This window comes from Anas acuta, chromosome 1 (genome assembly GCF_963932015.1).
Source record: "Anas acuta chromosome 1, bAnaAcu1.1, whole genome shotgun sequence".
Taxonomy (NCBI): Eukaryota; Metazoa; Chordata; class Aves; order Anseriformes; family Anatidae; genus Anas; species Anas acuta.
This window is the reverse complement of record NC_088979.1, coordinates 23,446,072-23,462,211: the sequence shown is the minus strand read 5'-3', so window position 1 is coordinate 23,462,211 and position 16,140 is coordinate 23,446,072. Positions and strand designations below refer to the sequence as shown.

Genomic DNA, 16,140 nt, shown 5'->3' with positions numbered 1-16,140 from the left:
CATTTCATTAGCGAAAGTAAAGCATGAATTTGGAGATTAAGTTTGTTTTAGTATCTGAATCTCTGTTATTTTTTCTTCAGAGCAGTGACAATAAAGAAAGCAGAAAGAAGAATATTCTCTTCCAGTAAAATGAAAACGTTCATTTGAATCAAATAAACATCATGGCGAAATAAAAATCAAAGGAGAGAACTCAAAAGTTCTGGAAATCTAAGATGAATGTAGAAAAAAAATGAAGCTAGCACTGGAAGGAACCTACTGTGGGCTGAGTCCGGTTACTCTGCTTTAATATAAACTTGTTTCTTCTACACAATAACTGAGAATTTTGTCCTTAATGGAAAAGGCAGTTCTACCAACTTCACAGAGACCATTCACAATATTACTGAACAAATTTCCATCATGCAGCTGTTTTCCTCCATGTAACAAACTGATCGTAATGGGTCCTTCAGATCTTTAAATTCTACGATTGTTATCTTTATGAGTTCATTTTTAGCACTGCAGCCCATCTACTCCACCGACAGACCCAAGTGTATTGGCTAACACCAGCAGGAGGCAGGCTATCAAGAACTAAAAGCACAAATGGAGTTTGTGGAACGAAAATGAAATTCAGTCTTGCCCTAACTTTCGGTTGGTCTTCCACTGAAACAGTTGGTAGGTATTTATCAGGCGATGATGGTCATCATAATAATAATAGCAGCAGCAGTTGTCTTGACAGTTTATCAATTCAATTTCTTCATTTTATAACCAGTATATCATTACGCCTTCCCATTTGTTGCGAGGATAGAAACAACTCTATTTGGTCTTCAAGTAAGTGGTGCATAGCAATCTTCACTCCCAGAACTGAGTAACTGCATTAGCACCAAGCTACTTTTGCTTCTCTCTGCCCCTCCACAGCCCCTTTCCCCTAGTTTTACTGTGTGAGTCTCCTCTAGGCATTTCACCACATACAAAGTCCTAATCCCAGGTCCTTCACAATTTTCCTTCACCCCCACTCTGTTCCCTACTTCTCTGCTGGTGTTAATGACATCTTGATGAGATTACAGCAACCCCTCAGAGTTAAATATTCCTGTGAAATTAGTTTGGGACATGAAAATCCCCAGTCGCTGCTTCTGGCTACCAGAAGACTTAAAGAAACATGAGTTTGCACCATCCTCATGTTTTAAATTTCATCTTTGCAGCCAAACAGGATAACTATTAAAGGATAATTCAGATTAGGAGGAGTGTCAGGTCATGTCCAGCCCAATCTCCTGCTCAAATGAAGGTCAGCTATGAAGTCAGACCACGTTGGTCTCAGTTTTATCCAGTTGGGTGTTGAAATCCTCCAAGAATAGAGATTGCACAGCCTCCTGACAACACGTTACACTGCCTGACTCTTTTCACATTTCTTTTCTTATATCCACTCTGAACTTCTTGTTTCAATTTACGTTGCATGAGCCTAGAATTCTCCTCTGAGATTAAAAATGAAAGTTTAGATTATATACAACATGAAAACGTCAAGCAAGTCAAAATACTACACAGGTCAGAACCATATCAAAAGTCACAAATGACTCCCTTGTAATAGATTTAGTTGCACAACATGAACTAGGTGCACTCTAAGCTCAAGAAAAAAATATTTCTTTTTCTGAGATGGTGAATATAACGTGACAGATCCCTGACTTGCCACATGAGATAACTGAAATTAATAATACAACAAGCCTTTACATAAGTCATCAGCAATGAATAAGTATCAATTTTTAAAGATGAAAATTAGCAATAAAGAATATCAACAGTAAATTTTAGCCTTTTTCTCTGATCAAGGTTACTGTTGTATCTCCACTGTAAGAATTAAATGGGTTCCCATCCCATGAAGCAAGCCTAGAAAACAATCCTATAAACACTGTCTCCCTTCTACATCCACATTACAACAACAGCAGGTAGCTCAAAATTCTACTATTCAAGTATCCAGAGCCACAAATGCCACAAGAATATCAACAGAACTTCAAGGTTTGTACAGTAATGAAAAATGAAGCAGTACCTGCCTTAAAGCACAGCTAGAGAAATAGGATTAGAAATCTAATACTGCAGTGTATATAGAAAGAAACAAGGAATGCTACTGCTACTACTTAAGTCTCAATCTAGCCGCAAGGTGCACTGAAATATTCAGTAGTGATCACTGTCAAGAGAGATTACTGCTTGAGAGCAGAAACTCGGGTGCTGGGCATAAGAATTTGAGTCTGATAATTAATACTGCAATGAAACATTCATCTACAGACTTCATTTCACTTAAGGTTTAGCATCCAAAAGCCCAACCTCCATCTAACAGTCTGGCTGTTAGGGTGGACAGCACCTCCCAGCCTAAATGAGGATACAATTTTTCTGTTCATCTTTCCTTCCCCCTTTCATAATTAAACCTGCTAGCTTTAAGATACCCATTAGCTCTATTATACAGTCATGTTACAAAAGAAGAAAAAGGCTTTTAAAACCAGAGTAAAGAAAATACTGTCAGACAAATCCATTCATAAACTAATGGTATGGCCTGCAGTGGTCATTAAATATAGGCTTCACAATGGTAATAAATGCTAATTAAATTTGCAGATCAATTTTCACAGTAACCTGTTTTTACTTGCCAATAAATACTTCTTACAACTTGCAAGCTTGGCTTCAACTCCAAGTTGCCTCAAGATTTTCTATAAGCCAATTTCACTCCTAAATAGCCAAGCCGTAAGGTTTTATCAACAACAACAACAAACGTTTTAAAGAGATATTACACATCTTCACAAATCATTTTAAAAATTTTAAAATTATTCTTTACTACTACAAGTTACACTCAAGTGAAATCATAAACTAGCAGTTCATGAAATGAAGAAAACCAAGCTTTTTTTAAACAGACTTGGGAGTGTACTATGCAACCCTGGCCTTGCACAAATAGGAAAAATACCTTTGCTTAGCAAATACCTTTGCTAAGCATAAAAATTGAACGCACAGAAAACTAACAGATCAGCTCCAAACATAACTGAAAAATTTTCAATAATCAGCTCGGTAACAAGCTGGAAACCAAAGAACTTATAAAACCAGCAGACCAGGAGGTCCTGTGCTAAAAATGGTTTAACAAGTTCAAGAGAGAAGGCAAACAACTTCTTAACATCATCAGAGCAACTTTATTCAAAAGGCACTAGAAATGAAATAACTGCTCTAATTAACTCAAACAGCATGGTACAAAGTACATGCATCTTTCTAATTACAAAATAAAATGTTGAAATATAATCTCTCTAAATATAATTTGAAGACAAATAGACATAGGATGTATTTTCTACAGCATAAGTCTATCTCTGCAAAATGAAAGAATATCTACCAGCAAGCACAGAAATTATAACAATAAATTTGAGATGATAATAATATATTATAAGATTAATTAAAAATTAATAAACTTTAGAAAGAACAAGCTTCAAGTGACATTAAGCATGAAAAAAATGAAGTATTTTTTTAATTATTTTCTCTATTCACATTACTCTTCTCTGCATACAATGTAACACATGTATTCATTTACAAAAAATGAAATCCAAGAACAACTTTTTCCATACTCCAAAAAACTAAAAGTTTCTTGAAATGTACTAAAAATTCCGAAGAAAAGGGAAGACATTAACAATGTCCCTATGACATTTAATTCCTGCTAAACAGGAAAAAAAAAAAAAAAAACGTCAATTGTGACTACATCTAGAATACTTGAGTGTTGCCCACAAAACCTGTAACAAAAATTCAATAAAAATTAAATATGGAGTATACAAAATGTATTTATTTATAAAAGTAAAAGTAGATGCTCCCAAAACCAAATTATTTTATCTGTCAATCAAAAGAAATGTGTATTCTTATAGAGTTGTTAATTTTAAAATAGCTAATCATTTTTACTTTTAGAAAAGTGACAAGCAAACAGAACTGACAGCTCTAGGAATCCAGACACTTAATTTTCTTTATTATCTTTTACACTCACAATCACAAGAAAACATATTAAGTGCTACTTACTTTGACAAGCGTTTCAGGAGACACTTCTTCATCTGGGACCCAAAGTTTTGTCGTCTTTTTTCCTGGAATCTAAACCAAATTTTACATTTTGTTACACTACTGTTACTCTTCAGTGAAACCTGCTGTAATCTCCTCTTTCCTGTTTGCTTCTGAAAACAATACAGCAGCACTCACTGGTTAGCTTCATGCCTTGTGTATTTTATAGAAGTAACCGTTACAGAAGTGAGATACTGTTCTTACCTCAGTACTCAAATATCAGCAAATGTATCACTAGCACAAGGGTTTTTGTTGTCATTATTACACTCCAAAGCAGTCATTTCCATGTAATAAACACTGCTTTGAAAACAACTGTCAACATTTTCAATATCCAGTATATTTGAACCTCACATGCATAGCTTTAGACTGTAAATCTCTTCCTAAATATAGCTGACGACACACAAGGTTTTTTTTTTTTCCATTTTTTAACCACTATCAATACAGAATTCTCAGACAAATTGAGATTAACAGTCTTCCATTTAAAAACTGTATTTTAATTTCAAATGCACCATGTGGTTTAGTCTTGGCTGGCTGCCAGGTGTCCACCCAGCTGCTCTCTCACTTCCTCTCCTCAGCAAGATCAGAGGAGCAAATGTGATGAAACAGTTCATGGGTTGAGACGGGGACAGGGAGATCGCTCACCAATTACTGTCATGGGCAAAACAGACCTGGCTTAAGGAAGATTAATTGAATTTGTTGCCAGTTAAAATCAGAGGAAGGCACTGAGAACTAAAGGCAAACTAAAAACACCTTTGTCCCTAACCCCACTTTTTCCCAGGCTCTGCCTCAATCTTAATTCTTCTCCCTCCTTACTTCCACCCCAACTGAGCAGTGCAGGGAGAAAGGGAATGGGGACTGCAGTGAACTCATCACTCTTCATCTCTGCCAATCCTTGCAGGAAGCTTGCCACATTAACCCAACGCACATACTCCTAAAAAAAATAAATAAATCACGACTTGCTCACTTAAGACAATAGACTGAGCAAAGTCAGTAACAATACTACTTTTAACAAAAGGGAACACACGAGCAATCAAATGCTGTGCTATACAGCGTATCATCTTTGTAAGGACTATCAAACCAGTGCTCCTACTTTTCCTGTATTGTGAGTTTTCAACTGGGTCACACAGCGTATGCGGAAATCGAAGGAGAAGCATAAAAAATGTAGAACCAGCAAAACCAAATATTTTTACAAGTACTTGATGAGTATCCCACTACAGGAGAAGGGGAATCTTTGAACAAGATTTTAAAAATACTCACCCTATCATTCATTAGCAAATCTTTAACAATAAAAGTGGCAACCAAGGATTTCAAAGGAGCAGCAAATTGATCAGGTGCTAGCATGGCTATGTGGCCAATAGTAACCAACGGTGTAATGAGATGCTCAAAATTGCTTGGATCCAGACTTTTATGCAGTGGCTAGAATAAAGGCAACAAATTCAAATATTACTCATATAATCTATGTCTCGTTTGGGTCAGGGGTTGGGGAAGAGGGCGACACACATTTCTATTTCAGAAATATAATTTTGAAAGAACTGTTGACTATTTAGATTTAAACACCTTCTCCAACCCGTAGGTCTCCTATGAATTGAAAGAAAAATCAAGAAGAAATAGACAAAATGTTAATCGTATCTGGGTAGTTCAAAGTGGTAGCTCAAGAAGGACCATCTGGGAAACAATGGATTAAAAATGTAATTTCCTGTTTAAGACGTGGGCATACTGAATCTCAAGATGGCAATTTCAGTAGTGGACAGATTTACCCTTTGAGATAAAAGACTGGTGGGCCCTAATTAAAAAGGACATTTGCAATTAAAACGATGACATCTATTTAAATAATTTCTACCATAATTCAGTTTTTCATAACTTCTGTAAGAAACTGAATACTTTGGGCCAATCCCAATGGAGTTGAGGAGTGGTGTATGGGTCTTCTTTCCAGGAACTGTTCATAGGTCTAGCAGACTGTCCAAAACTTTGTTTTACTCTAGTTTATTAAAATATATAACCTTACACATGATCATAGAAGGGCTTGGGTTGGAAGGGGCCTCTAAAGATCACCTAGTTCCCCCTAATCCCCCTGCCATGAGCAGGGGTACCTTCCACTAGGTCAAGTTGAACAAAGTCCCATCCAATTTAGCCTTGAAAGCTTCCAGAAAGGGGGTATCCACAACTCCTCTTAGCAATCTCTGCCAGTATAATGATGGATCATGGGACACTAAAAACTATATTCTACTACTATTTTTAGTTCAACACAACTAACTCACCATACATATTGCCACTGTAACCTTCAATTTACACACGCACTATGAAAGACTAATAAAAAGCAACCTAAATATTTTCATTTTACCTCAAATATCTGTGCAAACTGTGTTTCTTTGCTGGAAAATATTGCATGGATGCAGTGAATAGCATACTTGGCTTGGCGAGGAGGTCCTTTTTTAGCTTTATGGTGCAACACTGGAAGCAAAGCACTTGAAAAAAAGGGAAAAAAAGATAAGCACCTTTTCAAAAGCTAGAAACTTCCCACAATATCGAACTAACAAAGAATAACTATTTACATATATAGAATACAACACCTCTGTGAAAATGCTAATAATTCTCCTGGTTTCGGCAATTTTTCAAAGACAGGAAAAAATGGTTATTTATGTGACTTGCAAGCAAAAAAATACAGCAGTTTTCACTGATATAATCTCATGTGGCAAAACAAACATTTTACCTGCATAAGCTACTAAAATGCTCTTTTCAAAATATTCTTATCTACACATCCCTACTCCCTGGATATTAGATTGCAAAGAACATTTTTACATTGCTATTTACTTAATTTTATAAGAAGTGAATCTGAAAGGCAATTATACAAATTATAGCAGTATCAGGGACATATCAGCTAATACTTCTTTGCATACATTTCACTTCTATTCTTCAAAAAGCTACTGCATTTTAAAGTCATGCAAATCTTTCCTGTTTTATCTGAAGTAATACTTTCTTCCAGAAGAATGTAGTATAACACTATATCCTGCCAAAGCAAGAATGAGAATGAGATTCTAAAAACCCATGTGATGAAAAACACTACTCAGAATAAGATATACAACTTACGATCTTATATGAGGAAAGTCTTCTTCAATTTTGCCTCCTGTGTTTTTGAAAATTTGTAACGCAGCTTCTGCCACTTTTTCATCATCCATTTTCAAGCAAGCCAAGAGAGATTCAAAAGTTTCAGCTGAATGAAATGAGATAGGGTGGGTAAATGAAAGTACCTGCCAAAAAGAAAAAAAAGCCATGTTAAAATTTTGTAAAAGGTCCACGTAGATTGAATACTCCTTCAAAAGTCACTTTTTCCTGCCATCTTGGAATATTTTTAAAACAGTCTGTTTTTATCACATAATCCATATTTCTCTTTTTCGTTTTTTTTTAAAGCATCTCTTAACCTTCTGTCTTTATACATTGTCTCATCTGTTTTACCCAATTTTGCAGTCTCTACTTCTGCTGTTACTGTAAGCGTGCACTTCTCAGTGGTTACGTCTACATTAGCAAGTACAGGGTTACAGCAGAAGCAGGTTTTAAGAGAAACATAATGGTGGTTATCTTGTAATTTTGTTTCTCCAAAAAGAATGAAGCTTGTGTGCTCCCAGACCTCTTAGATGCAACTGTTTTCCTTGCTAAGTGGAACAACTCTTGGGTATATTGCTCTGTAGTGAGCAACGTACCCAATACAGTCTCCAGACACTCCTAGAAACTACCAGAGCTGACCAGATCTTCTACCTCTCCTTCATATTCTTGGACTCTGCTGACTCTATCTTCAAGTATGACAATCGTCCCACTTTAAAACAAAATCCTCATCTGTTCCTCTCTGAAACTTTGTCTTTCCTTCATCTTAAAGTGTTTGTTGATTATTAGCCTCTTTCCATATGATGGAGCAGCCCAGAAAGCCACCTGTATCCTCAGCTGCATGAAGAGCAGTATGGCCAGCAGGGTGAGGGAGGGGATTCTGTCCCTCTGCTCTGCTCTCATGAGATTCCACCTGGAGTTCTAGGGCCCCCAATATCAGAAGTACATGGAAGCTGTCAGAGTCATAGCTGATCTAAGATGTTCTGAATGCTTCAGTGTGAGAGTCCTGTAGATTTTGAGGCCTCTGAGATCAACCCACAGTTGGACTACTCCCAATATGACCTCAGTTATATGATGGTAGTATGACACAAGTACCTTTCCTAGCAAATACAGGATAAACTGTAGAGTCTCTCTCAAATACACTAGCTTTAAAAGTACTAAGTGAAAGTCAAAGACCTATGTAGCTGCACTTAGTTTCACACTTTCAACAGCATTTGCAATTAACATAGTGATCAGCCTTTTTCCTCCTAGGAAGAAGGGAGGACAGAGTAAGAAATTCTATACAACGTCCCCAGAAATGCATCTTAATAGGGTTTGCTGTGTTAACTGAGTCTCAAGAAAAACTACAGACAATAGTTATAGATAAGACCCCAATTTACGTGGAACTCAGGAGAACCACTGCATTGTACAGATAAACAAGTACGGTATAGTTCTAGAAGCAGTATTAACTGTATTCACAATCCACTGAATTCACACTCTAGTACTCAAAACTCAGCTGCTGATGTCACACATAGAGCTACTTTTAACTTGTAGAAAAGCTTCTAAATGATTTCTAATATAGCCTTATACATAACTTACAGAAGATGTGCATAGACAATCATAATCAAACCGATATTCTTCCAGATACCCAGCAAAATGCTTATGACTGAAGATATTGAGGGCTAATTACAAATTTATTTTAACAATGTTACTTTAGAAAGTTTTTACATGCTTACTGACCACCAAGAGTACACTTGCCTTAAGCAATTCAAGACCTGCTCTGATTGCCTGGTCAGTAGGTACACCCTCATCTTCATCATCAGCTGTTCCATCTATAGATTTGTTTACTTGCTTGATAAGGGCACTGAAGAGGAAGATAAAAACATGGCCTTGTGTTTACTGCAATACATACACAACATAAGCCTATTATAAAATAAATGCAATTGAACTACATACACAATATGATTGTCTTCATCACCCATTAAGCATGAAGTTAAAAAACATTTAAGCATCATGGATTAAGCATTACACATTAGTCTAGAAGGATGACCGAAGGAATAAAATAATTTGAGCATTAAAAGAAACAAATTCAAATAAGAATTATGATTAGGGTACTAGATCCTGTGGATTCTTAATAATTTATAGAAAATAACCATTAATACTGCTTAGTCTAACAGCAATAAATAAAATAACCATTAAACAGCTGTGCTGGAAGTTGATCGGAAATTTAAGAGACTTATCTCCTGCATATTTCACCTTGCTTGTTTTGACTGCTTGTTTTTTTCTTACACTGTACCCTAGGAAGGGAAATGGTGATTATCCAAATGATCTTGTTAGTAAGTGCTGTAGGCAGCTTCCCTGTAAAGGACTGTACAATATTCAGAATATACCTGCAGTAAATTTTGTAAGGGATATTTATAATCAGTGGAAGCAAAGAGACACCTACTCAGACTTTCCATTTTTTTCTACTCCTAATTGGACACAAATAACAATCTATAGCAAAACAAAACAGCCTGACAGTCTCAAAAATGAAGAAGAAAGTTATTGATAATTTACAGAGATGGAGGATGACCAATTCTGTGGAGAAACTGAAAATATATACTTTTTACTTTATTTTTTTTTCCCCCGTGTTTACTGTACGGGGGTCAGTCAATTGGTACATGGTGAAACAAGTATTAAAACTTTCCAACAATTTGAGTATTACTTTAAATGCACATTTTATATTGCTTCCATGATTTTTTTTAAATGCACTTTCAAATTTGAAAAAAGTCTAGGTATGCATTATACTTAATCCAAGATCAAAAGAAAAATTATGTTAGGAACTTCTCTGAAAAAGATTTTTAAATGAAGTCTCAATGGCTCCATTACATTGTATATGTGACAGGCAGAAACTGAAAAGCTCAAGTACTTAAAAGCCATGGACAGAAATTCCTTTTAATGTAAGTCAGTCGCTCACAAATCAAACTTTCCCCATCAGCAACAGATCCATTTTTACTGACAGTTTGTTCCAGCTGTGCTGAATGACAAATCAATTGTTTGTACAGCTACACTCTGAATGGAAACCCCTAAGCTAAGAGAAACAGAAGAAAATATTGCAGGTCATATGCCTTAAAAACTACCCTCCTGCCGTCAATCCGTTGCTGCTTGTGCTTAAAGACAAAATTACAAACCCTGATTTCAAACTCTGTGATCTACAGACAACAACACACACACAAAATTACCTGATGGATTCAGTATCAATGTGTACAGGAGCAATTCTCTCAAGAAGAAATTTTATCATTTCCAGGAAAGGATTTGTTGGTTGTTTTGGGTTGCCCAACTTCTTTGTAATTTCCCTCTGCAATTTAAGTTTCAATTAAGTTTATAATCAATTTAGTTCCCAAAACATTCGTGTATTTTAAGAACTATTCTTACCACACATCCCTCAGCCTGTTTGCACGAGCATGTTGGGCTAACAAGCATTTCTAGCTGACTTCTTATCTTTTCATCATCTTCTAGAACTTGTGTAAATTTCTTCATGAAATCTTGAGCTTTCCCCGGATCAGGAAGGTTTCCTTTAAGTAAGCAAAAGAAATGACTATTTATTTCAATAAATATCAGGACTGTATGTTACACAAGTTCAAAGACTCACACCAACATATTAATAGACAATTATCAATAATATTCTATAATAAATTATATAATAAATATTAAACATATCATAAGTAAAGAAAAAAGTACCTGGGACATGGCCAACCAAGCAGCATGATTGAGTTTTTCCTCCACATTGGCCTTAAACAGTACTATTTTTGCCAAAATAACAGTTTGCATCTTTTAAAAAAGCTTTGTTTAAAACCAGAAGTTCAGAATTGTAAAGTAAGTTTTTCTCTTTCTCACTGGTACTAATGCTATTGGTACACCAGCCTGAAGGGTGTACCAGAAGAAAGAAGAAGTGTTGCTTTTTTTTTTTTTTTTGGGTAAGAGTTTAGGTTACACAGTTCTGCCTACAAAGTGCCGTCCTACTACTGAAACACAAACTCTTGTGCCTTCTCCCAGCACTTACAATACTGGCACATCAAAACCAGGTAAGCCAATAAGTAGTTTATCAGCTTAGTTAACACCAATTAATACACATTCTATAATAAATGCTGAAGGGCACATGCCTGTTACAAAGCTTATTTGTTATAAGCTTATCTAAAGTGATTTTTAAAAGAAGAAAGAAATATATATATCGACCTTAATTTTTAGATGGTATAAATACTTCAACTGACTTACTTGTTATTACCATCACTTTTGAGAATATAGCTTTACTGCTGGCATCTGTCTGCAAGTCACAAAAAAGAAAAATGTATTAAGTAAAAACTTTAAATTATATATATCCACTGAATGAGCAAAATTCCATAATGATGCATTATCAACAAATCAGTACCTATCATTTTTTAACACATCAGTATGTTAGAAACCAAAACACCACAGTAAATTTAATGCTAGATTGCTCCAGGAAGTAAAAGACAGAGAATGTTTCCACAGGCACGATCTTTCTCACGTGCTGTAAACTTTTATTATTATTATTATTACTACTACTACTTGTTAATCTACTATATAATCTCTGAACAGTTGTATAGTTACAACTATAAAATGATAGTCCTATGAGAAAAAATTTAAATGAGAACATGACCACCTTTCAAGAGCTTTCAATGGAAAGCATTTCATTTTTAAAAAACTCTGCTTAGCTGCCACCATTGCTAGAACTGCCTTAAACAGACAAAACTGATGACAGATAAGCCTAAAATTACACACAGGAAAACAAAGACAAATGAACTCAGAAAGAAGGCTCAGCTTAGAAGACAAATATTCCTTATATCAAGGTACTCAACATGAGGCAAACAAAGACTTGTGGTGGGCCTTTTCATCAGGTTCACGTCGGGAAAGAACCATTAAGCAGCAGTGCTGCAAGACACTACCATTTTCTTAAGAAAGTCTTCAGATTATTATAGAGTAGAGGGGAAAATGTTCAAGGTAGAGGTCAAAGTCTTGTTCAGGCATATGTAGTTTGTTTTTTCTTCATGAAATCTCCACATAGATTTCAAATAAAGTTCAAACAAGCCATATCAGCTTTGGAGATAACAGTTACTGGTTATTACACTAACTCTGGCTAACACAGGGAAGTGTGTATTTATTTCTAGAAGGAAGCATCCTTTAACTTTTTGGAGTAAATTTCTGTTGTGCAGTTGATGAGGTACTGCAAAAGAAAAGCGAATTTTGAGTTCTAACATCACTGAAAAAAAATAAAAAGGAAATGAATCAGGTAATTAGGTGATTTGTACAAACTCTTGCAATGTTTGAGAACTGTGCCAATCCTGGAAAGGCTGAAGCATAACAAAAATACACCGTGAGATTAAGATAAGCAGTGTTTTCAGTGAGCACTATATCTTGTGAAATGGGCACCTAAGCACATTGTTCCAGCCATTAAATATTTCTACAGAAATTTCAGTCACTTTTTAGCATCAGCAGAATGCTGTCTTTTTTGAGGCTTTTCGCTGTCAGGGCTGAACATGCATGTGCAGACAAGAAACGATGTTGGGGGAGACAAACAAAAAAAACACACCAGAAATCACATCTGGTGTGTAGATTTCAAATAATGTCACCTGATACAGAATCTCTGCATTTGCTCCTCTTGCAACTCCGAAAAACAACAAAAACCACCCTGCACTGTGGAATTCCTTGTACTGGTTCGGTCTCCACTCTTCCAGTACTGTCTAGGTCCTTCAAGTACTGGCTGGAGGTCTCATTAAAACAACATTTAAGTTGCACAAACTGCTAAGCACTCATCCCAGCACGAAACCAGCTGAGTCAGAAGGATTATTTTACCTTCCAGTAGTATAACTCCACTGAATAATGACAGGTTGAAGATATTAAGATGCATTTCTTTTCAGAAGAAAAATTTTCTTTTTTTGTACTGTGGCATCTTAGCTACCTCATCTTGCATTCACGATATGGAAGCATCTGAACAGCAGCACATCTACAGCAAATAAAACTTATACTTCTAATACAGAAAAACAGCATTCACCCAGTTTTCCACATGTGAACAAGCAAGTTTATCTGTGTTATTTAACTGTATACCATTACTGTAGGAGAAAATAAGAAGAGATGAGATCTATGCTTTTGTTCTTCGGAGAAGTATCTCAGCTTAAAGTCAGATTTGGTGTCTGTTCTGTCTCAAATTAGGAGAAGTTATAATCAAGAGAAATGGGAAGTTTCCAACACATATTCAATCTCCTAGATAGTGCTTGCACTGGGGAAAGGCTAAAGCAGGGAAAAGAAAAAAAAAAATAAAGAAAAAAAGCCTGAAAGGGGGAGAACCTGTAGAATTTCTCTATACGACAAAATAATTTTCCAAGATAGGGAAAAAACAGTGGAGTGGAAAATTCAAAGATCTATAATCACAGAATAGTTTAGGTTAGGAGGGACAACTGCAGCTCACCTGGCTGAACTGTCTACTCAATTTGCTCTAGCCCTCATCTAGCTGAGTTTTTAAGTATTTACAAGGATGGTTTCACAGCCTCACTGGACAACCTGTTCCCATATTTGATCATCCTTACTGACTTATTTTTTCCCTCCTTACTACCTGCTCAAAATTCCCTCCTGACGTAAAACAGTTTCTAGATTTCTGAATGAAAATTTAAAACAAAGAAACATAAAGACACCTGAGGAGGGGAAGAAGGGACATGAGAGAAGGTCAGATACAAGGGTAAGAGTTGCCTGAGCAGGGGTGGAGAGGAGATGCAGGGAGAAGGCATGACTCTAAAGGGACTGCGGCCACTGGAGGTACCCAGGCTGGAGCAGTGAGTTAAGCACTGAGCTGCAGCAAAAGAAAAAGAACCACCACACCACTGTGAGCCAGTGACCACTGTGTGTGGCAAGGGGACAGGAGACTGAACTGGGGTTAGAGAAGTGTCGAATAGGGCACTGAAGGGTGATTATTGAAGTGTTTATTTGTTCACTTTCATTTCTCAATACTAGAATCAATATTTAAAAGCTTATGTTAATAGACAGCAAACTAAATTAAGAACTATCCCCTCATTCAACACTGCGTTGTCGCCCACAACAGCACCTCAGACTGCCTGAAAGCAACATCACAAGCTGCCTGAAATCACACATGCACTCCTGTTACACAAAAAGCATTCAGCTGTAGAGAGTCAATACTTAATCGTGAAAGATGCAGTGAAAAGCACATGGACAAAAGCAAACATGTAAACAGAATACCCCACTTCCAAGGCAATGCTTATGCTGGCATTTATTAAAATTACACATTTAATTCTAAGTGACACTTGATATTTTACAACCAAGAAAGCACTTTCATTACTTCCCCCTGAAAACAGAGAAAATTTGAGATTTTCACTTTCAACTGAAATGCAGAATATATCAAGAAGCTAACTCAAGTTTTATATCACACACAAATCTATTTAAATTACACCAAAAATATAAAAAAGTAGATTAAAATTATTTCAGCAGTCACTGAAACACGATGAATTATTACTGTATTAGCAATTACTGCACTAAAGAATTCAATACAACATTACGGCATGTTTTAATTGCATTAAAGCAAAATTATGAATTTCACTGCAATCACCTTGAATATAACTCAAACAGGAGTGCAAGACCAAGATTTTCATAGAACTACTGCTATCTGCGAGACAGTAGCATTTCTAAGCAGACGTTAGATAACCCAATTACACTTGTAAAAATGCAGTTACCCTTTCATTACGTTCAAACAATTTCAGCAAAATTATAATTCAATCCTAAAAGTGCATTAAATTTACCTGTGATGTTCGAGTATATGAACATATAAAAGACCTAAATATATGAATATGGACATAGTAACACTTTATAAGATACACTATTACTGTTAAAACACCAACAGATTAAACTTGTAGCACTGAAGTCAAGTCATAATCAGGTTCCAAATGACATGCAGAATCACCTTTTTTTTTTTTTTAAATGATAATGTGCATATACATATAACTGAAATCTAAATTTTACTCTGTGAGTAAAATTATTATCTTTTAGAAATATGCCCACTAGGAAAAAAAGAATTCACTGTCACCTCCAACACAACATTTAAGAAGTTTCCAAGAGGGAAGAGAAACAAGTAACATATAAAGATAAAATACTTTCATTTCTCAAATGTTACTAATTTATATAAGATAAGAAATCAGGATGTTAGGTATTTTTTCTTCATTATTCAATCTGGCGGTCAAAAATAATATACCATCTTTTTCTCGTTTGAGAACCAGAACAATCCTGGCAACATGTAGCTCTCAAACAGTGGGAGCACATATTTTAGTATTAAGCAGCTAGCAAACACTTAAAAAGAATCTTAAAAACACCTACTCTTACTGATAAAACATATACAGATTTCTTACTGAAAGTGTTGTCTAACAGAATCGAATTATTTTCTGTCAGTAATATTAAGCTTCAGACAGAAGTAATGGAAATAACAAAATTTAATTTTTTTTTTGGTTGGCTTTTTTAGTTTTTGTTTTGTTTTGTTTTTAAGTATAATTGCATATTCACTTACTTTTGGTTGTTTTATTAGGTCAACTAAATCCTTTACTTGATGTCGTAACAGGTTCTGACATTTCCACATTTCATTCAATGCTCTAAAAAAAACAAAGAATAGAAGAAAAGGAAGAGAGAAAAAAAGAGAGTTGTCAAAGTCTTCTATTTAATAAATAACGTAACTGCCCAACAAGAGCCTTTACATTCTTCTAAACGTTCTTCTAAACATTACTGTCACATGGAACATCATTGCTGTGTGAGCAAATTCTAAATGTTTCCTAACTGAATGATATGGAAAATTTAATTGATCATACTATACTGGTACAAAATGTGATTTTGAAACAAGTTTTATTTCAGACGCTTAACTACACTGCCTTTAAAAGAACCGGGAAGTAACTGATATCTGTCTTATAAAAATGTCATTTGTACGAGTCTAAAATCATTCTTCTAAAAACATTCCAAGAAGCATGCTAAGACTTTTATCATCAA

At 35.5% G+C, this 16,140-nt stretch overlaps 1 protein-coding gene across 3 annotated transcripts in view; it reads right to left on the bottom strand.

Annotated features, from left to right (window-relative positions):
• Window positions 1–16,140, bottom strand: part of PDS5B (PDS5 cohesin associated factor B) — a 108,684-nt gene that overhangs the window by 31,489 nt on the left and 61,055 nt on the right. For all 3 annotated transcript variants that reach the window (XM_068672927.1, XM_068672932.1, XM_068672931.1), the window contains exons 14-22: window positions 15,671–15,752; window positions 11,365–11,413; window positions 10,525–10,664; window positions 10,332–10,447; window positions 8,869–8,974; window positions 7,120–7,280; window positions 6,374–6,497; window positions 5,290–5,448; window positions 3,997–4,065 (exon numbers count right to left, since the gene is read on the bottom strand). In XM_068672927.1, coding sequence (XP_068529028.1) covers window positions 3,997–4,065; window positions 5,290–5,448; window positions 6,374–6,497; window positions 7,120–7,280; window positions 8,869–8,974; window positions 10,332–10,447; window positions 10,525–10,664; window positions 11,365–11,413; window positions 15,671–15,752 — 1,006 coding nt within the window. The remainder of the gene's footprint in view (window positions 1–3,996; window positions 4,066–5,289; window positions 5,449–6,373; window positions 6,498–7,119; window positions 7,281–8,868; window positions 8,975–10,331; window positions 10,448–10,524; window positions 10,665–11,364; window positions 11,414–15,670; window positions 15,753–16,140) is intronic.